Genomic DNA, 27,243 nt, shown 5'->3' on the forward strand with positions numbered 1-27,243 from the left:
GGGAGTAGTAGATTTTGAAGCCAGTTTTGCTGTCAGGGCAGGAAAAGCAATAGTACTCCATCTTAAGCCATGTTTGACTCTTATACAGGTTGTCCAAGAGAAATGCTGTATGCTAATGATTTGGTGTTTGTCTGCAATGCAATGAAAATCTTTACTTGTTCAATTAAGGATTTGGAAGAAAGTTATGGAAAGTAAATGTCTGAGACTAAATGTTCTCATGACAAAGTTGTGATCAATCGTTGTAGTGTTGAAAAGTTCCCAGAAAGAGAAAAGTTTCCCTGTTCAGTTTGTGCAAAGAGAGTTATGAACAACTCATTTTTTTTTTTTTTTTTTTTTTGTAGTACTTGTAAGCGTTGAGTACACAAGAATTATGGTGGAATTATTAGTAGATTCTTTTCTTTGTGAAAATCGCTCGAGACAAGGTATGAAATCACTTGATATAAGGAGCTAAAAAATACAGTTTCAAGATCAAAGACTAAACAATGCTAAGTGTCAGATAGATAGATTCTGACTCAGAAAACAGCAATTCTTCCCCCTTTGTCAGAAACGTCGTTCATGAAATGTAAGGACTAACAGTCAAAATAAGAATTACAAAGCAGCCAGAAAGTAAACTAAAGGTCCACTTTCTAATCTTGTTTGAGTGATAACACTTTCTAATCTTGTTTGAGTGATAACTAGTTTGTGCACAAGAAATGTAAAACTAAAGTAATGAATGAGAAATCATATGTGGAGAAAGTATATTTGGATAGACGAGACTATTGAGATTGACGAATAGTTTTACATTGTTGAATGCATTAGTGGACAAGGATGAACTGGTGCTAGTGTAATTGCAAGAGTTAAGAGTGGGTGGAGTAAGTTCAGGAAACTTCTGCCATTACGAACTAGCACAGAGTTATTACTGTCAAGCAAGAGAAGAATCCTTCAAGCATGTGGATGAAGGGATTTTAAATACAGACTTAGATAGGATGGCCTTGGAGGAAGATCAAATCTGGACAGTATAGGGAGATGTGTGCAATACAGGAGACTTAGTTTATTTGGTCACATTCACAGAACAGAGGAGAGTGCTTAGATTAGAAGATAAAGAATAGCAGGGTTAGTTGGCAGATGTAGGCCAAGGAAAATATCAAAGAAAATGATAAGGCTGGAAAGCAGGATAAATACAAAGATAGATTACTGTAGAAGTCAGTTTCTAAACAACACATGCTGATGATTATAAAAACATTTTTCTTCATTCCTCTTCCTTGCTCCTCTCTCTTGCCTCCTTCCGTAATCTCTTTCCCTTCTCTCTTTTATGTCTTTCTTTCCCCCACTTCTATAATCTTTCCTCTCTCACTCTCGCCTCTTTCCATAATCTTGTTCTCCTCTCTCTTTTGCCCCCTTCCATAATCTTGTTCTTCTCTCTTTTGCCCCCTTCCATAATCTTGTTCTTCTCTCTTTTGCCTCCTTCCATAATCTTTTTCTCCTGTTTTTTCCCCTTCCCATAATCTTTTTCTCCTTTCAATTTACATCATTCACCTCCTCCCACTACTTCTATTATAGCATATACACATATATATTAGTAGTAATAATAGTAATGTTAGTAATTATTTTATTGCAACTTCATTCAAATCTGATTGAATGTATCATTATTTATCCACTAATACCTTTAACAAAGGTATGAATGTTCAGCCCCCCCCCCACGATCAAGTTTAAGTAAAATAGCAACTTGTGTTTAATTTGTCATATACAATGAATCATTTTTAATGTGTTTTGAGTTTCAGCATAAAATTACCCAAAACAGACAAACTGAACCTTTGGAAATTCTTAACTTCAACTTTTTTTCTGAATTTTTGAGATAAGGGTTAATAATTTGTATTATTTTAATTATTCGAACTACTGGTTTCATCTTGAGTATTATTTCCCAATGTTTCGGCTGATGTAACTGCCAATCTTCTTCAGGTGTATCCTGTCAAGCTTGGGAATCTTTCTGTCGAACTCTGGAATTTATGTAGAATTTCAGCATAACTGTAACAAATAAAATATTACCTATAATTTAGTTCTAAGTTACGCTCTTCTGGAGGTTGAAGGTTCAATCCTCAGTGTGGTTGATGCTAAGAATAGAATTGTGAATTACTCAAGACTTCTACCCAGTTATGGCTGATGGAATGAGAGCATGCTACCCCTGTGGATTAAATAAATGGTTCCATTCGAAATTTAGTGCAGATTCCCAAGTTTGATAAGATACACTTGAAGAAGGATGGAAGTTACATCGGCTGAAACGTGAAAATAACACTCCAAATGAGGACAATCGTCTAAATAATCTAAATCCTTCAATTTTTACCATTTGAGATCAGTAACGATGGATCCACAATAAACACTCCTTCTTTCTCCATCTCCTTTGTTTGTTTCTAAAGAAATCAGGACAAAAATAGTCGGAAATTCCTCATAGATGGCATTCAATAGCGAAAGTGACTATAATGGCAAATAGATCATGCGTTGCTAATCAATACAATATCAGAATTCAGCTGAAAGCAATCAATATTTCTGCTATGGAACACGAAACTTTTGATTTTCTTTTTCTTGACTCTCCATTCTAAAGATTAAAGAAAATTAAATCTCAGTTCTCTACTCAAGTTAGAAATAATATTATTAGCTAGTTGGAATAATTGATGAGACACTCTTGAAACGTTTAATAAGTGAAAGAGTAAAATAACTAAATAAACACACACATATCTTCTAATATGCAATTTATCTTGTTAGATTTTTCATTACATCTGACAAATGGATATTTGAATCTGACTAGCCATTTGAAAGAAAGTTATGGAAAGTAAATATTTTAAACTGAATGTTCTCATGACCAACGTGATGTTCAAATATTGTAGTGTTGAAAATTAGTAGTAGTGTTGATATTATGTTATAATATTTATCAGTAATGATTATATTATGTTTCACAATTCCAATTTATTTATTATACACATATGCATATTTTTTATTTGTTTTTGTAAGTTACATGTAAGGGAAGTAATTCGTTGTGACAGAAGTTGGAATTAAGTAATAGTGATCTATAAATCTATATATATAAAAATGTAAATGTTGGTTTGTTCTAAACGAATAAAACCATATTTCTACGTTACCAATTTATTTGAAATTTTCAGACAACCCATTTTTAGAGTCGAGGTATGTTTTTATGTTCTTAAATTAAATTTACCTCGCGAATTATTAAAATTAAAATATTAAATAAAATAAATTTTTTTTTTTAACCGTTACTGCGAATCTGTTCTGTTGATAAAACTGAACTTCCGGTTCGATTAATTTCACAGCCACGAATTGACGAAAGATTTCATTTTCTGTTTAGTAAGTAAAAAAAAAACAAAAAGAAACATAATTCATTTGTTTATCTTCCATATTTTTTAATTTACACATTTTTTCTTTATTATATGAGGCCAAAAAATAGTTTGTCGCTTGCTTTTTGAGTTTTTTGGAATAAAAAAGAAACACGATTTAAAAAATATAGCGCAGATCACTCTCTGCATTAGCACCGAAAAATGTTACTAAACATTTATTAATAATTTCTCACTTTTACAAACATTTGATTTTAAATTTCTTTTTAAATGACGACTTTTATCGACTTTTTTTTTTAAATATCCCCCCCCCCCATGGTGTTTATTAGCCGCCGCCCCCCCCCCCCTCCAAAAGTGATGTTTATTCCGGAAGCTATTCTTAAGATTTGGAGGTTTGGGGGGGGGGGGTGATTCCAAGGTGGACCTAAGCTAAAAAAAAAAAAGAAAAGTTTTTTATGCGCACATAAGCAACAATTTTTTATTAACTTTTTTTTTTTTTACTTTTTTATTTAAAAATTAGTAAATTTTAATTGTAGCGTCTACCCCGGAACTAATTTTGACAGTGACATTGAACATTCACCGTTTCCGGAGAGCTCCAAGAAAAAGACAAAAAAAAATTCGAGGAGTCTATTCACGCCGCTTCTTACCCGAACGAATTTTCTAAAGAAAATTAATTTATCGTTTCATCCCAACTTATCGCCAAAAACATTTGACCAGTCGGGAAGGATTTCTTCTTCTTTATTTTCGGACTAAAAATAACACGAGTGTGATACACCAGGGCAAATAAATTCACACCTATTATAACAAGCTAAGTCTGATTATTTGTTTTTAGTTAAATTTTCGGGTTTGTATTACTGTACACATAGATTCGAAAAAGTTGTCAAAAAACAAATATATAACAAATAAATGTTATCAAAGGCAAGATAAGTTACTTTTCTACCTAACTGGATATATTTTTTGTGTTTTTATTCAATGTAACATATTTATTCAGCTCGAAAAACATACAGTGTTTACCGATGTATTCGAAAATTCAAGATGGCGTCTCACACTCTCTTTAACACCGTAAGTATGGAAAAAGGTGTTATAAATAAAAAACTATACAAAATACTATTAAAAACCCGCCGAATATATGTCAACATATGTCACGGTAACATATATTGAGCGAGTTTTTAACAGTATTTTATCTGGTTTTTTATTCATAACACCTTTTCCCAAACTTACTGTGTTAAAGAGAGAATCAGACGCCATCTTGAATGTTCCAATACATCGGTAAACACTGTATGGTTTTTGAGCTGAATAAATATGTTCCATTGAATAAAAACACAAAAAATATATCCAGTTAGGTAGAAAAGTAACTTATCTTGCCTTTGATAACATTTATTTGTTATATATTTGTTTTTTGACAACTTTTTCGAATCTATGTGTACAGTAGTACAAACCACTTTTTTTTTTCATTATAACAATAATGAACCAATTTAAATCTTCTGGCATGCGTTTAAGGGTTACGAAATTATCAATAAATCGTTTAGTTACTAAGCCAACGTCAGTAAATAAAAAAAATGTTACGTGCGCATGCATTAGCCTTGACTAGGGGGGGGGCTAAGGGAGCGACCATTAAATAATTATGCTGGTCGCCATGGAACTCAACGCCCAAGGAGTACCTAAAGTGGCACTTATGCACTTATGTTATCGTGCTATTTTTTAAAATAGTATTTTCATGTTAAATTCAAATTTTACAATATGTTTTTCTGGGTTTGTATTACTGTACACATAGCTTCGAAAAAGTTGTCAAAAAACAAATATATAACAAATAAATGTTATCAAAGGCAAGATAAGTTACTTTTCTGCCAAACTGGATACATTTTTTGTGTTTTTATTCAATGTAACATTTATTCAGCTCGAAAAACATACAGTGTTTACCGATGTATTCGAAAATTCAAGATGGCGTCTCACACCCTCTTTAACACCATAAGTTTGGGAAAAGGTGTTATAAATAAAAAAACTATACAAAATACTATTAAAAACCCGCCGAATATATGTCAACATATGTCACGGTAACATATATTGAGCGAGTTTTTAACAGTATTTTATCTGGTTTTTTATTCATAACACCTTTTCCCAAACTTACTGTGTTAAAGAGAGAATCAGACGCCATCTTGAATGTTCCAATACATCGGTAAACACTGTATGGTTTTTGAGCTGAATAAATATGTTCCATTGAATAAAAACACAAAACATATATCCAGTTTGGCAGAAAAGTAATTTATCTTGCCTTTGATAACATTTATTTGTTATATATTTGTTTTTTGACAACATCCAATATGGGGAAAAATATTGCAGAAATGCAAACTTATTGTTTAGGATGAATGCACAATGGTACGCAAAAAATCACTTGAGGCTCTTGGTCGATCCTTGCAAGATTTGCGTGGCAATGTCAGACCATTTGGGAATGCAGTAATATTGCTTGCAGGAGATTTCAGACAAATGTTACCTGTTATTCTTCAATCAACACCAGCAGATGAAATAAATGCTTGCCTCAAATACTCTACTTTTTTGTTCCATGTGAAGCTATTAAACTTAACTCAAAATATGCATGTCCAGTTGCCGACTGTTCGATCCGCACAAAATCTTTTGCATCACTTGTAGAAAATTGGGTACGAAAAAGTGCCAGCTGATCAGAGTTAAGGGCAAAATTCTTTGACTTTTAACTTCTGTAATTTCTGTAATTTTATTTCATCAAAAGAATAGTTAGTTTAAAATGTTTTTGCAGATATTCAAATTATAAGAATTCCATTTGACTGAGTGAATGAGCTATTCTTGCAGGTCAATACAAAGATGCCCATGAACTTAACGCTATTATTCAATGTAAAATTCCAAGTGAGGTAGTCAAATACAAATCCATCGACACTGTTGTGAAAGCAGATAAAGTGGTTAATTATCAAACAGCTATATTTGCCAGGGATGCCACCGCATGTATTGCAACTGAAATTTGGTGTACTAATTATCATGTTGTGAAATATAAACCAATCCAAGCTTTGCAATGGCACATAGCTTGCAGTAAAAAAAAATTAACAAACAATATCATAGAAACAACAATCTTTACAGGACCTTTCAAGATGAATATATCTTCATTCCATGCATTCCTATGATTCCACCAGATACATCATTACACTTTAGGAAATTGAACTTTCCAATTTTATTGTCATTTGCATTAACCATCAACAAAGCACAGGGAACAATCTTTACAATTGTGGGCCTTACAGTTACACACTGACTGTTTTTTCACATGGACAATATATATTACGTATTCAAGAGTCACCACACCGGAAAATCTCTATATCAGCTAAGAAAATGGAACAACAAAAACGGTGTACCCATGCAAAATGGAAAATTAAACCTATAAGAAACATGCTTTTTCTCATTTTGGAACTTTTTCCATTGCGCAATTTGAGCCACAGCAACGCGTGGCAGGGTACAGCTAGTATTAGAATATATTAAGAACTTAAGCCATTAAAAACTTTTCCCATAATGACTGTTTTTTCTTTTTGTTTTCTTTTTGTTGTTGCTTGTTGTTTTACTTTGAGGGTCACTACTTATTAAGGTCGAGATGCCACTGTAGGATAAAGGTTAAGTTTTAAGTATATGCTGAGATAACAAGATTACTCAGATGGAATTGAGTAGGGCTACATTATCTAAATGGACAACTCAGTAGGAATGTATTCACATTAGATTTGAAGATTATCATGTTATAGTCAGCCAGGAAGCAGACACACAATATTGTGTTCTTCAGATGGACAGTTCTAGGAAAAAAACTCAGCTCATAAAATTTTCCTTTGGTTTTGGGCAGTGAAGAAAGTTGTTAGCGGTTGTTTCAGCTAGGTGAGTATTTATTGCGAACATTTTACGGGGAGGCACCATACATTGGAACTCAGTTGAATGGCTAGGTTTGGCATTAAATAATTCTGAAAGGGCTGATATGTCATAAAGCAACTATTTTGCAAATAATCTGAAACTAAACTAAAATGTTGAACAGAATATCTTATAATGAACACCTGCCACAATGATACAATGACTAACCTTTTGAAAGAAGAAAATAATTTTTTAAATGTCAGTGAATTTTGTTTCTGCTTTCTCAATTTCAAATGTGATGGAAAATAAGCAAGTATAACATAAATAATTGTTACAGAATCTTAAATTAGAAATAGAGTTTTCATTTTTCTAAAATTAATCATTTTCTCTTGTAATTTTTCTAATAAAAATGTGTTAAACGTAAGCAGACATTCAGGTTTATCAAAGTAGTATCGCATTGTGAATAACCAATTCATTTCAATTCAATTCAACCTCAATTTATTTGACAAAAAATAAAGTAAGCATGCTTTAGTTGTCATGTAGAAAAAGAGTGGTAGAAATTTATGCAGAAGAGAATACGGCAACCCACCACCTTGAATTGCTGCATTGTTGTTGCATTTATTACCTCTTTTGAAAGTCTATTCCAAGGTCCAGGAGTGTTGATTGAAAAAAAAAAATGCCCATTCTCTGATCCAATCAAAATCAACACCGAAGTAATTTCTTTAATTGCCTAAGATCATAGAATTTTAAATCAGAAATTGGACGTTTTATTTTATTTATTTTTACTCTTCACCCCAAATAAGGCATATTGCCACTTGGAATGCAAGGGACCACTATTTGAGATCGTATCTAACAAGGAACTGTGGGAAGTTGAGCAGCGAGATATCTGTTCATATTACATTTTAACTTCTGCAGGTTAGTACAGTCAGGGAAGCAAAAAATAGGGAAGGAATTCTCAGGTCTAGTAGTCAGAGGGAAGAAATTATTAGAGTAGAAGGCGTTCCAGCATCAATTTATGGCCCTATTCCACTACAGATTGAGTTATTTTCTAGGGTTTATGCCATTGCCCTGGATATGTGTATATTCGTTTTTTCTATGTCTATTACATAGTATGGTGTCATCAGCAAATATCTCAGGCACAATTTTAACAGGGAAGTTGTTTATGAATATCAGAGATAATAAAAACCAAGGATTGCCACCTGAGGCAGACCTGTATTAATATAATATTGTTTAGATATATGGCCATCAAGAACAACTTGGATTTTTCTATTGTCTAGGGAGAATCTGATTATTTTAAATAATCCTCCAGAAATACCTAATTTATTTTTTTACTTAATTATTTACTATCCCTTTGATGTAATATTTATTTTTACACATTTTAATGAAATGTGTAAAAAGTAAACTGAAATTGAAGTCTATCGAGTTGTCAGTCCAGGATATAACTAGATCTGTGAGAAGGCTTTAAATACAGGAACGATTTTCGTTGGTTAATGCTGAGCGTTTGTCACAAATAGTTTCTTTGTTCTGTTGGGCGATTTAGTTTGAAATGTTTATGTGGTGTGTAGCACATCACATTTGAGCAGAAAGTATTTTCATGTGTGAAATACTTAGGTTGCTAGTAGAGTGGGTTTGATGATTTAAAATACAAAACCTGTAATGAAACAAGTTCATCACAGATGATCGACTTTGGAGAATCTACAAGCTAATATTTTATGTTTAATAAACATAAAAACATTAAATAATTCTTTTCAATGATTTTGTTAAAATGGGAATGTGAAAATGGGGGGGGGACATAAAGATTTTTTTTTCTTTTAAGATATTTGCTATTTATTTAGATGTAACTAGGTGTATCCCTGATCTGTTTGGTCACAACCACTATTTATTCTACTTTGATTTCATTAAAAAATTCATAAGCTGTGACATATTGTTGACGACTTTACTCTTGCATAACTAAAAATAAGTCACTTTGCATTTTATTATTAATAATACTAACAAAATATGTGATCAGAGCTCACATATTTTTGCTAATATATCACTACCTCTCTCTCTCTCTCTCTTTCTCTCTCTCTCCCTCTCTCTCTCTCAAAAGGAAAAATTAATGCATGGGATGATGGTATCATGATTGAGTGTATACTAACTTTCCCACTAAAGAAGAAGGTAATATATAAGAAAATAGTATCGTAATAAACTAACATCTACCATATTATCTCTCCCATCTTTCATCAAACGAGGAAGTAATGTTAGGGAGGATGATCTCATGACAACAGAACAACTACTACATTATACTCTCCCCCTAAAAGAGGTATTCCTGCAAGGATGGTATCATGACAATAGAACAGATATTACACTCTACCCCTTTGAATTAAATATCACTAAATAAGATTGACATGTAGATGATGCCACTGATAAAAAAATCCATATGAATTTTATAAAGTACTAACCTTCAAATGTCAACATATCAAAATTTGAACTCTATCAGATTAATTACTTCATAAATTAGTTATTTCTGTGAAGCTACAGTTGCACATTTTAAAAATAATGCAAAAAATGTGAATTTTGTGTGTTGATTAAGCATTGCTTTCTGATGGGAAACAAATATTGTTCAAGCAAAGCAATCACTTGATAAGTGTTATTTGAACTCTGCTTCATTGGAAACAATGATTAAGATGTGGTATGTTAATTTTATGTTAATTTTAAAACATGGTTGTACAGATACAAATCATGCTGAACATTCTGGTCACCTAAATTTTTGCAGATGCCCATAAAAATAAAAAATCCATAAACTCATTTTGGCCGATCATAACATTGAGTTTCATGAGTTGAAGATATTAGGAGGGAGTGTATTTGCCATTTAGCATAAAAATTTGTCAATGAGAAAGTGGTTTTCAAAATAGGTAGCGCGTTAACAAAAATGCATAGACAATTCAGAACGTTGTTTGAACACAACAAAAATGAGTTCTGTTTATGTGACAATGGATGAAACATGAATGCAGCAGTTTACTCCAGAGCCAAATCAGAAGTTGAGTGGACAGCAGCAGGTGAAAGTCGTCCCAAGTGGCCATAGATGCAAACATCAGTAGGAAATGTTTTTGCACATCCCAAAAGGTATTTTAGGATGTGCAAGGTTCATTAATTATCATGAGAAAGGAAGGAATCATCAATAATAAATATTCTATATCATAATTGGTGTGTTTGAAGAAAGAAATCACCCAGAAAATGATTGCAAATTAAGATTCTCATTCACTAATTTATTGTATCACAAGTCGATCACAACAATAATAAAACTATAGTAATTGCACTTCAAATTATTTCTACCCCAAGCCATTATTGACTATTTGCAGACCTCCAGAGAATGATCCACAAAAATAGATTTGGCTCCATTGAAGAAGTGATATAAAAAAACTGAGGCATATTTTTAGGTTAAAAACAAATTGTTCTACCAAAGAGACATTAAATTATTATAGAAGCATGGAATCAGTGTATATAGAAGTAATAATATTTGTTATTTTGCCATCTAATTTACATACATATTTATGGTATGTACACACACATGTAAATTAGATGACCATGCTGAAAAGAGTTATTCTTTCTCTAAATAAACATTAGAGGTATTAAAAATGATAACTGAGTAGTTCAATCAACATTGTGAGATGGGACAAGAAAATACAGAGGACTGGATAATTTGTTCGGTTAATTATAAACTATAGCTAAGAATAATTAAAACAAAATTAAAAGACAGGTAGTTTGCTTGAAGTATTGCTGGTAACAGGTATGTTGGTATTTATGAAAGCTGATAGCGATCCCCCACCCATCCAAAAAGTAGAATGGTGAAAGAAGTATGAACAAAAACAATCACAGACAATAGTTAAGTTACAAATTTATTTATTTTTCAAAAGATTTTTCACATATCAAATCAGTAAATATGGGACTTGCTGCTAAATATTAATAAAAAAATATCCGGGCTGGTGTAACATCTTTTACAATTTCAGGAGAAAATGTCCTCTTCTCAAAAAGAATGCAAAAATGGATTGACGTATTTAGGATGGCTGTCTCCTTGAGGACATTAGATTTATTCGCAGACAGACAAATATCAGAAATACTATAAATATAATGAGCTTTTATCTTATTCATAGTTATGTTGGTTAAATTATTGCTATTTAGTTAGTTTTTTGAGGGGCGGGGGGGGGCGTTTGGATAGTTTTAGTCATATTATTTATGAACATTAAGAGAGTGAGAGAAAATTGGGTTATTTTACAAAATTTTTGTTCATTACTTTTTAAGATTATGAAAAAGTGATCTAAAATTTTATGAACAAGTCCCTATGCCACAGTCTATAAGGATTTTTCCTTTCCTGACTGAGAAGAGGAAAGATGAAGTATAATATCAGAATAGATACTACACTTTAATGTTAATTCTACTTTGAAAAGTAAAATAAAAATAAACTAAAAAGAAAAACTTACTGTAAAGTCGGCCAATATTCAGAGGGGACATAAAAATAAGCACTATTTTATATTTTTTTTAATATTCAAGACAAATAATTTCCTTTTAATTTTAAATGGTTAGATATTTACCTTATTTAGATATTTCACTCGATGGAAGCACAATAACAGTTGCTTCAGTTTAGGATTTCTCCTTTACTGACAGCAGAAAGCTTTATGAATATTATTGTGTTACATTCACTTTTTTATTGTTTAGTGCAATGTTTTGTTTTGTTTGTTTGTTTTTTTAGGTTTTTTATAAACCATTGCTTAAAACGATACAGAGGGGAGCCCAGTCACTCCAAAACCTATTACTTTTTACTAAATCATTATTTCATATTTTTCCAAATTATGGATAAATCCTCTTTTTTATTCATTTATGTTTTTCAGAACATGTTTACAAGAAAAGGTGAATATCCGATGAGTGTTTTCTTCATCATTGGAAATGAATTCTGTGAAAGATTTTCTTTTTATGGAATGAAAAGTAAGAATCTTTATTGCTATTGTATTTATCCAGAAAATGACTTGCAAAATATTTTTTAAATATTGACCAATTTTTTTGTTATTCGTTTTTTCATATTCGTTTTTTTTGGTTTTTTGGGGTTTTTTTTTCATATTCGGTTGTTTTTTTTGTTTTTTTTTTCATATTCTCCTTGTTTTTACATTCCCCTTTTTTCAATTCGGTAACAAATTAAATTATCTCTTAAAAAGTTATTTGACCAACTTTTAATATTTAATAATAAAATAAAAATAAATGGAATAAGTTAATGCAAATTCCTACTCCTGATATCTCACTCATCATCATATTCGATTTAATGTTAGTTTTGCATGCATTTGTATCCCTAACATAAAACAATGGAAATTGAATAATCTAAAAAATGCTCTAAAACGGTTTAATCATATGGAAATATTTTCCTTTTATCTTTTTTTATGTTAGATATTTAAAGTATTATTTTAATTGCTGAAAATAAATAGCATTAAGAAAATATATTTTGAGATACTTTTATATTTACATATATTATTTTATAGTTTGATATGCCTATGTAAGCATCCTTTCCCCTTTTGTAGCATGTTTATTAATGTTTACTAATGATTTGATCGGATAAATCATTATTTTCTGTTATTTAAATAAATGTAATTCTATAATTTTGAATTAAATTAGATTTTTTTCTCTTTTCAGCCATTCTCATATTGTATCTGACGTTGCAGCTGAAAATTGAAGCAAATACATCGACTGCAATCTACCACACATTCACCATGCTTTGTTACTTCACTCCGTTGATTGGAGCGCTTATTGCAGATAGCTTTTTAGGAAAATACAAGTAAGAATTTTTGTGTTTTGGAGTTTTTGAGAACTACTTTTCTCATTTTTTGTATTATTTGGATTATTGTTCTCATTTTGAGTTTTATTCTTATAACGTTTTGGATGATGTAACCTCTGGCTTTCTTTAGATACATCTTATTGAACTTGTAAATCTTTCTGTCAAACACTGGAATCTGTATGGAATTTTGAATAGAACCCTTTATTTAATCTATGGGGGTAGCATGCTTTTATTCTGTAAGCCATGACTGGGCAGAAGTTTTAAGTAATTCGCAATCGTCTTAATCAAACACAGAAATCTTTCTGTTTAAAGGTCGCAGATTACATCAAATAAAATGTTGTGAGAATAACACTCAAGATGAGAACGGTAGTCTGAAGAATCTAAATAATACAAATTATCGATCCTTATCTAAAAAATTCAGAAATCTATTTTCATCTTGTTTGTTATATTCAAAACATTTCAGATGATGTAATCCCTGATCTTCTTTTCAAAGTGTCTCCTTTCAAAATTAGGAACCTAATTGAATTACAGTCATGAATTTTTGAGATAAGGGCTGATTGTTTGTATTACTATTATTTTCATCTTGAGTGTTATGTGTAATGTTTTAATCGGTTTGGCCTTCGACTGTCTTCAGGCATGTTGTTTTTTGTCTTGGAAAAGAAAGAAAAGTTATTTGCTCCGTAGATATTTTTATATTTTTGGAGTTTATCTCTGTTTTATGGTTGCAGTTTTGTATGTGTGAAAAAAAATTGGTTGACAAAGGTGAGGCAATGGTAATAAAGATCAGCAGGGGATTATCACCTTTCCATTGTCAAAATTTTAAGGGTGTACAATTTTTGTTTTTGCTACAATTAGAAAATATCTACAAATAACTTTTCGCCTTTTATTTCGAAGACACCAACCAACATGCCTGAAGATGGTCGAAAGCCAAACCGACTGAAACGTTGCACAAATAACACTCAAGATGAAAACAATAGTCTGATCAAAACAAGTAATAGCAACTAATAATTGAACTCAGAATCTATACAAAATTTCAAACTAAACCCTTTATTTAATATATGGGGGTAGATTGTTCTCATTCCATCAGCCATGACTGAATAAAAGTGTTAACTTTATCCTATTCATGGTTATTATCGCCTACAATAAGGATTGAACCTTCAACCTCAAAAAGACTTGGAACTGATAGCTTTTACCTGTTATGTTCATGTAAACAATTTGAGTATGAATTTGGAGAATTGTACCTATAAAAATAAAAAAGCCAGTCATTAATAAAAGTAATTTTCAATATACTGAAAGCGTTTTAAAATGTCTCCAATAATACTAATGCATTTTCAATTTATAAATGATTATTTACCAGCTTTATTTTATCTTATTGAATGGTAATCTATTGAGCTATTTTTATTTGCAGATTAGATATAAAAATTACTATACATAGCTCCAATTTTTTTTTCTAGAGTTAAAATTTTAACTATTATTTACATACTTATATATATAGTCATCCCCAGGTAGACTGTTTTGTTGTATCACAGCTCTTCAGTGCAGCTAGACTAGCATCCATCCCAAACTTGAGTTCAAACCATAAACCATCAATTTGATAGTCAGTAGTTCTACTATCTGGCTCATGGGATTAGTGCCTGCAAAGGACCTCATCAAATGTCTAGTTTTATATAAACATTTGACTACCACTTTTTACGGGGATCGAATTTGTTTATTTACAAAAAGCTTTGCATTACACTTAGCAAATAGCGAGTGAAATCGTTTACAACAGTGCTCTACCCAAGAGTGAAGGACGCTTAATTTAAACTGAACATATTTGATGCCAGGGTAACATTGGTTAAGTCGGATCATATAAAGAATATATTTTGTTATGTTTGTATATATTGACTTTTTTAAAGTGTTTATATATATATATATATATATATATATTATATTTATAAAAGTGTTTAGTGATTTTTTTAAGTGTTTATATATATATATATTATATTTCTGTGGAAATATGTTTTTTCAATTATACTTCACCTTTTATTTATACCAATCCTTAATTTATGAAGCTCAATATAATTACAGAGCAAATAACAAATAAATGACAAAAGTCTATATTCCAAGTATCATTATGGTGACCATCTTACAATTTATTCCTTTAAGTATGTTGACATTCACAATTCTTGACAGCACCATTTCGTAGCACAAAAACATTCATTTAATTATTATATCAATCAATAAATCTATTTTGCCCTTAACTCCTCAGAAGAAATAGCACCTATCAACTCACCAAAAGAAAAGAAAATGCATATGGCCATGACTACAAAATCCAAAAATTGGAAGAGAAGTTGTAATTACCTTTTTATTTTTTATTTTATTACGCCAACACTATACTAGCAGGACGACACAATGTTGTTTGCGATTGAATGATGATCAGTACTATGTACTTTTTCACTATACTCATAACAGCATCTTACTTTCTTTATTTTTATTGCCCCTTTTCTCTCATATCACCCCTAATATGGTCAAAAGAGGCTATTTTGGAAAACTCTCTGAATTCAAATGATTAATATTTCATTAAAATCAGATAAAGTTTTAAGGGGGTTCTATTGTTATGGTTCACAGCGCATTGAGGATAAAGATTCAGAATCAGAACCACTTTCATTGTCTCCCTGTAAAAATTTTTATATATGATATAAATTTCATAAAAAGAAGATATATTATAAGTTTTCAGAGGGTACACTGAGAAAGAAAAAATATTTATATTTGGCTTTGGAATATTCACTAATTATATAATATATATATATATATAATCTCCTGTTGTTTCTTTTTCAGGACCATTCTTTATATCTCATTGATATATTGTATTGGAAATGTTGTGATGGCATTAACTGCAATACCACCTGCAGAACGGTGAGTATTATTTAACCATTTTAATGGCTACACCATCTAATACTGCAAACTTAATTGTCAATATATTTAAATAAACAAAGTCAATATTAGTTAGGTTGTGTTCCTGTGATACAAGTGTTGTTTAAAATTTATATTCAAATATGTTTATAAGTCAATACAATGCAGAAATTTTTTTTATAAAATAAACAAATATTTATTTGTTTAAAATCAAAATATTTTCGATGTTAGACGTCTTCCTCATGATATTTTTTCTTTTTTTTCTTAGTCGCATGGTGTTAAAACAGACTATTTTTACTACTATTTCCTTTGTTTAAATACCATGCAATGGAGAAAAAAGAGAAAAAATATCCTGAAGAAGGTGACTAACATCGAAAAAAAAATTTTCTATTGAACAAATAAATATTTGGTTATTTATAAAAAAAATCTCTTAGTTGTATTGGCTTATAAACATATGTCAATTTAAAAAGTCAATAACTTCAGTAGTGATTTTGGTTTGTTTGGGTGTATATTCTCAAACTGATGTGTTGGATATATTTATTCATAGTATTTGAATGATCAGATATATACATTGTCTATGATATTTGATGAGTTCATTTCATTTTTTTTTTTTTTTTTTTTTGTTTCTCTGGTATTTGATAGATTTATTTTCATTTGTTACAAATTTTATTATAGAAGATCTCTGGATATATAGACTATATCCTCAACCCCTTGCTGCCAAACATCCCAAGTTATCTTAAACACACAACACCCTTCCTACAGATCCTACATAACATCAGTAACTTACCAGACAACACAATTCTCATCACGTTGGATGTATCCTCACTCTACTCAAATATTCCACATGAAGAGGGAATATCCGCATGCAGGAGTTTTTTACAAACCCAGAACTTACAAGACACCATCATCACAAACATATGCAAGAGTATAGAGTTCATTTCACCACATAACAATTTTACATTCATCAACCAACACTTTTTACAAATAAAAAGCACAGCCATGGCAACTGAAATGGCTCCCAGCTATGCCAATATCTTCATGCACACATTCAAACAAAAAGTACATGCACACATATAAACCAACACACTACTACGGGTATATAGATGGCATCTTTGTCATTTGGCCACATGGCGAAAAGATATTGAACTTCTATCAGCACATTAACAATTGTCATAACAATATAAAATTCACAAATGAATACTTCACCACACACATCCCCTTTTTTAGATGTTCTGGTTAACATTTCCAATAATTATATCACCACATCACTATGCATCAAACCTACTGCCGGACACAATTACCTACATTTTGAGAGCTGCCACCTAATTGCAAGAAAAAATAAATCATATATAGTCAATGCCTGCGCATTAAAATGATATGTACAAACCCATCTGATTATGATGCACGTAGACATTTTAACCAATCACTTTCTCCACAGCAATTATCTACTCAAAATAATAAAACAAGCCATCCATAGAACATTGCACATTGGCAGACATAATCTACTAATGTACAAAAAGTGCAAAACATCCACACAAATACCTCTGGTTTTTGACTTCAATAATAACACTAAACATCTTCACAACCCCATAAAATAGATGTTCAAGCAATTACAACAGGACCTTACACTCAACACAATATATAATAGACCTCCCATTTGTGCCAAACGACAGCTCCCCAACTTACATTCTTTGTTAACATCCACTCAGATAAACCGCACCCCCACATCTCAAGGAAACAAAGCATGCAACGAGCCTAGATGTCTAATATGTCAACATATTAACACCAACAGCATATTCACCCCTTCAGACACCAGCATCCAACTGAAAATCCCCCCTCTAAATTGCAATAGCTCTAATTTAGTATATTTGTTATACTGCACGGAATGCACAAAAGGCAATTACGTGGGGGTAAACAGGCCTGGAGTTCTGTCTACGCCTTATCAACCGCAAACATACCATTAGAAACAAATCCACACAGCATCCAGTAACTATACACTGCAATTTACCAAACCACACAATAGACAACATCAGATACATCCTCATAGCATCCAATTTACCATAAAAATTTTCCTTAGGACTGATATGCATGGTGGGGTAGGGAAAACCTTTTATTTTTCCTCTCTAGCTAACTCTTTCCGAAACCTCCACATTTTCTCTAAATTTTGTCCTTCTTTATATTCTCATACATATAGGTTTATGTATGTGTATGAGGGTGCGTATTATGTATGTATTTATGCGGGTGTATATGTATATGAATGTGTATATGTACACATTTATATATAGATATGTGTGTATGATATTTTCAAAACACTTACATTTTCTCTGTTTTCTTCATATACCGTATATATATGTATTTCCCGCACACTTATATCTCTCTTTTCTCATCCCCTTTTCTCTCCTCACATTTGCTTATGTATCTTTATAGGTGTGTATATTTGTATAGCTGTCTATACGTGTATGTATATGTGCATATGTGTATCTGTTTGTATATGTATGTATGTGTATGCATTTGTTTATGTGTGTATGTATATATATATATATATATATATATATATATATATATATATATGAGTATTTTTTTGTATACTTATGTGTATATACATATTAATATATGAAATAAATAAAAAGGAGCACTTCGTATCTGTCTTAAAATACAGTTGAATTTGGAAGCAACATTTTTGTGTTTTAAACGAAAAAATAGCCGTTGGACTTACAAATGTTTTTACAACATCTCTCCTCATAACGTCTTATATCCTTTGGATTTTTGTTCTCTCTTGGAATAAATACTATCGTTGGAAGTCAAAATATTAGACAGTTAAATGTGCATTTCTTTATATTTACTGTTTAATTTTTGATTTTTCTTTTATTTGTATATATGTATTGTGTGTATGTGTGTATATGCATACTTATATGTATTTAAGACTGATGTGGCACCTTTTCATTGGTTATACCTTCTCTTCCTTTCTCCTCTTCCCCCATGTATGTGCATCACTTTCACTACACTAATGAAGACCGAAGGATCGGTCAAAAATTATGTACTTGTAAAAGAAGTTTTTTAATTTTTTTCATAATACTATTTTGTATTCCTGCACGTCACCAATAGAAAATGAATACAGAAAAGTTATAAACTTATACTTTTCGTATTCTTTTTTATACATTTTCATATTATATATATATATATAGGTTATTTTCCCCCTTAATAACTCGAATGTTAATTCATACTGTTATTTATTATCTGTGATATTTATATCTTAACTGGCATTTGGAAATTAGCTGTAATATTCTGGGTTTCAATTTCACGATTCCCAAACACAAAATGGCTGAATCAATTTCACATCTCTTAACTTAAATATTTCAGATCGGAACCTAAATCATTTAATTTTGTATTAGCTCAGCATTTAGTTTTAAAAAATTATAGAAAAGATTGAAACAAATTCTAAACAAAATGTTACCATCATTTTTAGTAAGAGTTTTGATTTCTTTTTTCTTTTTTTTTTGTCTATGAGATTTTCTATCAATGATTTCCTTTTTGCAATAAATTAGTTTATTATTCCTGTGACATTAAGCATTAAGATATTTTTATCATAATAGACCTTTTCACTTATCATTGACTCGTATCATTCTATGCTCCAGTTATTTCCTATTGAGTATTTTATGAAAAGAGGTCACAATATTTTGTTGGTTATTGTGTCAAAATGCTGAAAACGTTTGTTTAAGATGCTGTAAAATCATTCATATTCGTTACTAATGGAAATTTGGTATCTGTCTAAAATTGAAACTGCTCTTAATTGTACTTCAGTAACAAATTGAGATTTTGTATCTGTCTGAAGTCGGAACTATACTATAACTTCTATTAACTGTATTATTTTTTAATGCTCAATTAGGTTTACTATGTCAGGCTGATGTCCTATCATTCAATATTCAATTCAGAGGATGTAGTACCTGTTCTTTGCCATGAGATCATCCTCCCAGACATTACCTCCTACGTTGGGGAATACTGTAGTATCTGTTCTGTTGTTATCGGCTCATCTTCTCTGGCATTATCTCCTCCTTTTAGGGTAGTGTAGTATCTGTTTTGTTATGATATCATCCTCCTGGGCATTACCTTCTCATTTGAGAGGGGATATAGTGTAGTATGCGTTTATCATGATACCATCCTTCCAACCTAGCGACAACATGCAACAGATGAGAGCATAGATTTGTTAGTTAGAATTGCTAGTGTAGAAGCGAACACAGCCTTTAAATCAAGTGAAGGAACGAAGGTAAAAACATGTGCGTCCATGAAGTTTATTACTAGAAATCAATACAAAGAAAATAATTCATATTTTGCATTAAAATGTGCTGCTATTTCTAAAATAAACAATAGAACAAATATTCTATCAACAAATGCATATATATATATATATATATATATATATATATATATATATATATATATATATATATATAATCACGCAGTCTCTTCTGCTACTATACTATAACCACACTTTGATTTTGGTAGCATTCATTCTAGGACTTTTGCTTTCCATAGCAAGATTTCTGTATATTGCTTGACCAACCTTTACCAGTCACTCATCTGTAGGTTATGAGACATAAGAAGCAAAATTCTTTTATAATTTTATTTGAAAAATGTTCTGAAATATTTGCGAATGAAATTGATTCTTTAAAAAATATAATTAGATAAATCTTTAAGCTGAGATGATCAATTATTTTTTTTAACAAAAGACCTTTCATAAGTTTTAACTTTACACTTATAACTGCTTATCTGACATAAATTTTAATAATATTAGAATTTTTTGTTTTCTACTCTTCCTTTGCAGATATGGACCTATGATCGGTCTTTGTTTGATTGCATTTGGAACTGGAGGAATCAAACCTTGTGTGGCTGCATTTGGAGGTGATCAGTTCAGCCAAGGACAGGTAAATTTGCAGTATACTCATTATTTCTGAGTTTTTTTTTTTCTCATCTAATTTTTATATTTGATCAACTCAGTAACTTTCTCTTTTATTAGTTACTAGCGGGGGGTACCTGGCGTTGCCCGGGTATTTTTTCGAGGTATGTGTGCGGGGGTGGGGGGTGTTAATTAAAACATAAGAATAAGCGAAGTAAATATTTTTAAAAAAACACAAAAAAAAAACTAACGTAAGGCAAATGAACGATGTTAAATGTAACAATCAGAAAAACAAAAAAAGAAAACAGAAAAACGAACGTTAAAACTTCTTTAGAAAATCTGAAAAATAACCCCCCCCCCAAAAAAAAAAAACATGTGGAAAATGGTTTCGGAGGGTACCCGGCGTTGCCCGGGAGTTTTTGGGTGTGTGTGGTCGGGCGGGGGTGGGGGGTGTTAATGAAAACTTAAGAATAAGCGAAATAAAAAAAACAGATACCCCAAAAAGAAAACACGTGAAAAATGGCTTAAATAACCCTGTTTCAATATTAAAATTTAAAAACTCAAAAAAAAAAAAAGACCTCTCACATCACGATTCGAACCCAAAACGTTTAGATAATGAGGCGGCGCTCTAAGCAACTGAGCTAAGACGACGTCGCCAAAATTGTGTCGCTTTTTCAAATATTTAAACTAAATCAGGTTACGACGTTGTATGACGCATGCGTAGAAGCGGACTCGTCATGAGAGGACGGGGGGGGGGGGGGTTATGGAAAACTACTGATTTCAGGATGAAGGAATTAACGTTTTTGGTCAATTTTTCGATATTTGTCGGGCGAAGGTTGGAAGTTTAAAATGATACCGATCTGGCGAAAATCCGTGACCCGTGTGGAAAGTTTTTGCGAGACACACATACATACATACATCCATACAAACACACATACATCCATACAAACACACATTTTCGCTTTTATATATATAGATTTCAGTACAAGTGAATGACTAACTTCTTTTTTTTTTTTTTTTACACTTATCAAGGCCGATAGGCCACTCAAGGATAAGGGTAAAAGAGTGTACAGTAGTCAAAAGGACAATATAGTAATCGATAATAATGGAAGTTCGGTAAATTTGTTAACTTAAGTGGAACGGCTCATCAGAAACTTGTTCACGTTGGACTTGAAGACAACCATATTATAGACAGCTGGAAAGCAGGAAAACAGAAGACAATTCCACAGGCGTGCAGTTCTTAGAAAGAAGCTTTGATCATGGAACCTATGTTTAGGTTTAGGCACAGATAAAGAGTGGGGAGAATTATTGATAGTGTTTTCAGCTAGTCAAGTGTTTCTTGTGAAAGTTTGGCGAGGGGGCTCTGTAACATCATCTGTGTATAGATACTCCCTCAGGCATTTGTCTATAAAATGGTCCTGTGGCAATGGAAAAGTTGTGACGCATGGAGGCTTGAAACGCTGGAAGCATGTAATAATTGATCTTAATGACTGTCTTCAGTATCATGCCTGGTTGAGCGTGTGAATTCACCAGTAGGACTAAAAAAAATTTTTTTTTTTAAAGTCATTTTTGGGCTCATGGACTTAAGTGTCTGAGGGAGTGGCACTCGTCTGACAAGACGTTGCAATCATCATCATCATCATATATATATATATATATATATATATATATATATATATATATATATATATATATCGTGAATTATTTTATATAGAATATACATACATAGGGCAACTCAAAAACTTTGGAATTTTCAAGATATTTATTTTTTAACATAGCTGTCCTTCAATGTATTTCTCCAGGCGATGTTTCCAGGTTCACAGATCCTCTTTGAAAAATTCTGTATATCTTTTCAAAGTTAAGTGGTAGCACAATGTTTTGCCTCTTACATGTCATTAACCTTTTTTGGACCGACCATAGCATTTGCTTTACGATTTCGTTCATTTTTAAAATATGAGTTCACCATAACTTAATGACTTTATATATAAAATTTGAATTTTATATGATATCAATTTTTTATTTTATTGTGTGTTCCATTTAAGGAACATTGGGAGGTTACAGGTGAACGACATTGAAATTCTGACAATTTATTCCTTTGTAAAATAAGTGATCTCTTATAAAGCTATAAAATAAAATTTCATGTATAATATACTAGATCTAAAATATAAGAAAAGAAGTGTTTATTTTATATGTTTTCATTGTTTCTTATGATATTTTTCAAAACACAATTTTCCCCTCTCCGCATGTAACCGAATATTACACTTTCTGCACATATTTTTAGTATTTTTGCTGCACACTTTGCGTCTCCCTTGTGTTGTGGACCCTAATGTATGATCCATTCCATCAAATCTTACATTGGCGGGCAATGTTCCAGCCGACATAGATATTCTTCCATGTTGTGGTCCTGCCTTTAGCAAACACAGTGTGATTTGACTGCGAAATTCCAAATGAGATAGTATTTTTTGATCGGTTTTGCAGTGAAGCCTCCATGCTGCTATCACTGACAAATTTATTACATTGATGAAGAGTGGCCAGTACCACTTTTTACCCCGTATACTAGGTCGATAAGATTCAGCTAGTCTATCCATTAGGTCAACACCACCCATTCCTTTATTGTAAGAGTGTACGAGATGCGGCTGCGGAACCTGCTTTTCTCCCCCTTTGACACGACGTCTTACCTTATGGTTTTCCCAATTGCTTGCGATTGTTACAATTGAGTTGTCATGCCATTTTGCAACATAAACTTTTCCATCAGAACAATAATCAAAAGCTCCCCTTTCCTTTTTCTTGAGAATTTTGCTGCAGATGAGCTTTTTCGTTGCATTAGATGTTCTTGTTTCTCTTACTGTTCCAGTTGCTCTAACACTTTTATCACCTAGTTCAGACAGTAGGTTGTAGCTTGTAAAAAAGTTATCAAAGTACAATTCGTGGCAAGTAATATCCGTATTCGACATTATAACATCTACCATGCCGTTGATTACCCTAGTACCAAGGGGCAAGTTTTCAGGGTTATCCTCCTTTCCCTGGTAGACTTTCATATGATAAGGAAAGCCATCATTGCCGCAAATACACCAGATTTTATATTCGAAACGTATTGGCTTCCCTCTGATGAACATTTTAGCACTGACGTCCATAATATGGAACCATTGACTCATCTATACTGAGCAGTTTGTGAAAAACACCAAATTGCACAAGATTTTCATTTATCATATCATATAATGGTGAAATTTTACTCATTTTATTACCTGCAGTAAGCTTCAGATTATCAGCAAAGTGTGAGTACTTTTTTATTTCAAGATACCTGTTTCTACTCATAGTTTTAGCAACAATTTCTACACGAAAATCAGGCTGGGTTGACCAATACAGCTTCTCTTGTGGTACAAGATGATATCCTGATAACAAGATGATCCCTAAAAATTGTTCCATTTCATGTTCTAATATTATGAATTTTTCAACGTTTTTATCCCTTTTAGCATACAGGTTAGTTTGAAAAACTATATGTTGCAACATTTCGGTAGAAAATATTAGCTTCCAAATTTCATAAGGTGTCATTCCTTCAAGTTTTTCAAGCTTCTGATCTATAACGGCATTTCCAACTTGCATTGGCTTGCTAAATATAGCACTCTTCTTCCAAACAATGTTACTATTCTGTTTCCTTTTTTTTTTTTTGAAGTGGCAGGATTTCGTGATCAGACTCGCTTTCCGTATTTTCTTCTATTTCAATTTCTCCAGCCGGCTCATACTCAACTTCCGGGTCTTCGGGAATTTCCTCGATATCACTTTCTTGATCTGCTGCATCTCCTGCAGTAGAAGGTAGCACAACAATGGCTGCAGGATCTGATGATTGCTCAATTACCTCACGAGCTTCAGCAAGTGTAGAAACTCTTGTCGTCTTTCTTCCATAAAATTTATGAGGATCCATCTATGAAAAAAAGGATGAATATTGTCAGAAATATAAAATTTATATCTATAATTTTTTAAATATTTAGTGCATACCTTATAAAACGTACAGTATTAGGTAATACAATACAAGATATATGTAGCTACCTTTGGAGCAGTAACCTCCCAATGTTTTATAAATGGAACATTTTTTTTATTTTTCTCATATCAAATTTTTTGTTAGGTGTATTATATTTTTAACAGCATACATACAAACCTTGATTGCTGCTGAAGGATATCCTCTTGATCAAAAACTTCTCTCAGGTTGCTTTATGGTTATTTCAGGCCTTCCAATTCTCATCCAGAAAAACAGTGATTATAGCTCTATTTTAAATTCCATTTATTTTAACTATAAGAATAATTTATAAAAGTTTCCATAAATCTGGAGTAAAATGAAGCTACTTTAATAGAAATAACTTATAAAAATTGAATTTAAAGCAAAATTACAATTTCTATAGTATGTTGAAAACTATGTTCCATTTAAGGAACATTGGTACAAAAAAGGTTAAAATTGGTTTCTTTGAGGATTTCTTTGAGTTTTGAAAAGGAAGAAGTCTAATGGAGCTAAATCTGATCTAGGATTTCCAGTCCCTGACTTTCTTGATTTGTATGGACTCCAATGTTATCTGATTATGGAAATAAATATCTATAATTTCACATTAAAATTCTAAATATATATATATATATATATATATATATATATATATATATATATATATATATATATATATAATGTGTTTTATATATAAACAATTATTACTGCTGTTTAATCATTTTATTTATTTATTTATTTTCAAAAGGAGAAACAAATCCAGGGATTCTTTTCAGTGTTTTATTTTGCCATCAACAGTGGAAGTTTATTATCAACACTGGTTACACCAATTCTTCGAGGTAAGCAAAAATACAAATTCTTTTTCTAAGCAGTGTAATTATGCTTTCCAATGTTTGTGACTGTTTTAGAAAACTGTCAGATAATACAATTATGGGCACAATAAGAAAGACCTGTTGCATTATATTACAAAAAAAAACATTTTAAACAAAATTAATTAAAAACCTTTATCAAAAAAAATTATTTGTAAAATAAAGTGGACTATTTTTTTATTATTATTAAAAATTTTGGGCCTTTTTATTTGCTAAACATTTTGGTTAGTTTTATTTGTTAAAAATTATGTAATCACAAAAGTTTAACATTCTGTGATTCCACACATATTGATATAACTGAACAACTGCTCCTTGGAAGAAAGTTCTGTTCTCAATCATATGGCGAAGCTTTCTGAAAAATAATATACAATTCATTTTGTTTTGTATTAATGTCGCCCCCCCCCCATTTCACTGAGGATAGAACTTAAGTAAAATTCAGTTTTAAGTAAAACTCTTCTTAGGGTTGAATGCTCAATCATCAGTGCGGACAATACTAAGACTTCTACTCAGTCATGGCTGACGAAGTAAGAACATGCTACTCCTGTGAATTAAATAAAGTGTTCGTTCATATTATTTGGATTCTTCACACTACTGTTATATTGAGTGTCATTTTCACAACATTTTGGGCAATGTAGCCTCCGACCTTCTTCAGGCATGTCTTATCTAACCCAGGAATTTTTCTGTCAAACCCAAAAATCTTTCTGCCGAATTCAGAAATCTGCATGGAATTTCAAACAGAACCCTTTATTTCATCCATGCAGATAACATGCTCTCGTTCTGTCAGCCAGGACTAAAAGGAAGCTGTCACAGATCCTCAGTAAGATCAAGGACCTGATACAAATTATTAATCCTCATCTCGTTTTGTTTTTTATTGTTGAAATTCTTTGGGTTTTTTTATCAATGAGTGATAATTGGATTGTTTTGTACTTGCAGCTGATGTCCAATGTTTTGGAAGTGACTGTTATGTCGTGGCATTTGGTATTCCAGCAATTCTTATGCTTTTGTCATTAAGTAAGTAGAATTTAAGTCTTTTGAAACCAATAGAGTAAAAAATGGGCTTTAAGTTTACTTTTAGCAGCTTCATAGCTCTTGGTTCATATATTTTGTCCTTTAGCCATGTTTCTGATAAAGGGGGAAGAATTGCTGTTTTCTGGGCCAGAATTTAATCATTCAATACTTATCATTAGCTAGTTTTTGACCTTGAAATAATTATTTTAAAATTATTATTTTAGTTCCTTACGTCAGGTGGTTTCATTCCTTATCTTGAACGATTTACACTAAAAAAAATGATTTTTTTTTTATTACAAAACCTGTCCAATAATTAAATATTGATGGGAAAGAAATAAAACTTAAAACAAAGACATTTATTTAAATACATATTAACAAATATTTGAAAATTCATGTTGCATAAATGTTCATAGCATAAATTATCCTTTTTTTGAAGGAGGCGAAAGTTAGTTTTCTCTGTGAGAAATTATGTGCATGAGATATGTATGATAGTAGTTTCTCTTTGCACCATTTGGATGATACTTTGATGTAACTGTGTCTTTAGACAGCTGACAGACAAGCCTGAAAGTAGTCATAGATAGACTGTAACATTCAATGCTGCTAAGACTAAACTTCTTTTC

General features: G+C 31.5%; 1 protein-coding gene across 2 annotated transcripts in view; it reads left to right on the plus strand.

The window, feature by feature from the left end:
• Positions 1 to 27,243, plus strand: part of LOC145291907 (solute carrier family 15 member 1-like) — a 166,290-nt gene that overhangs the window by 77,768 nt on the left and 61,279 nt on the right. For both annotated transcript variants that reach the window (XM_080137738.1, XM_080137739.1), the window contains 6 exons: positions 12,038 to 12,131; positions 12,828 to 12,969; positions 15,787 to 15,864; positions 20,684 to 20,783; positions 25,495 to 25,585; positions 26,549 to 26,626. In XM_080137738.1, coding sequence (XP_079993864.1) covers positions 12,038 to 12,131; positions 12,828 to 12,969; positions 15,787 to 15,864; positions 20,684 to 20,783; positions 25,495 to 25,585; positions 26,549 to 26,626 — 583 coding nt within the window. The remainder of the gene's footprint in view (positions 1 to 12,037; positions 12,132 to 12,827; positions 12,970 to 15,786; positions 15,865 to 20,683; positions 20,784 to 25,494; positions 25,586 to 26,548; positions 26,627 to 27,243) is intronic.

This window comes from Euprymna scolopes, chromosome 13 (genome assembly GCF_053919585.1).
Source record: "Euprymna scolopes isolate OS-2025 chromosome 13, ASM5391958v1, whole genome shotgun sequence".
In the NCBI taxonomy this organism is placed as follows: domain Eukaryota; kingdom Metazoa; phylum Mollusca; class Cephalopoda; order Sepiida; family Sepiolidae; genus Euprymna; species Euprymna scolopes.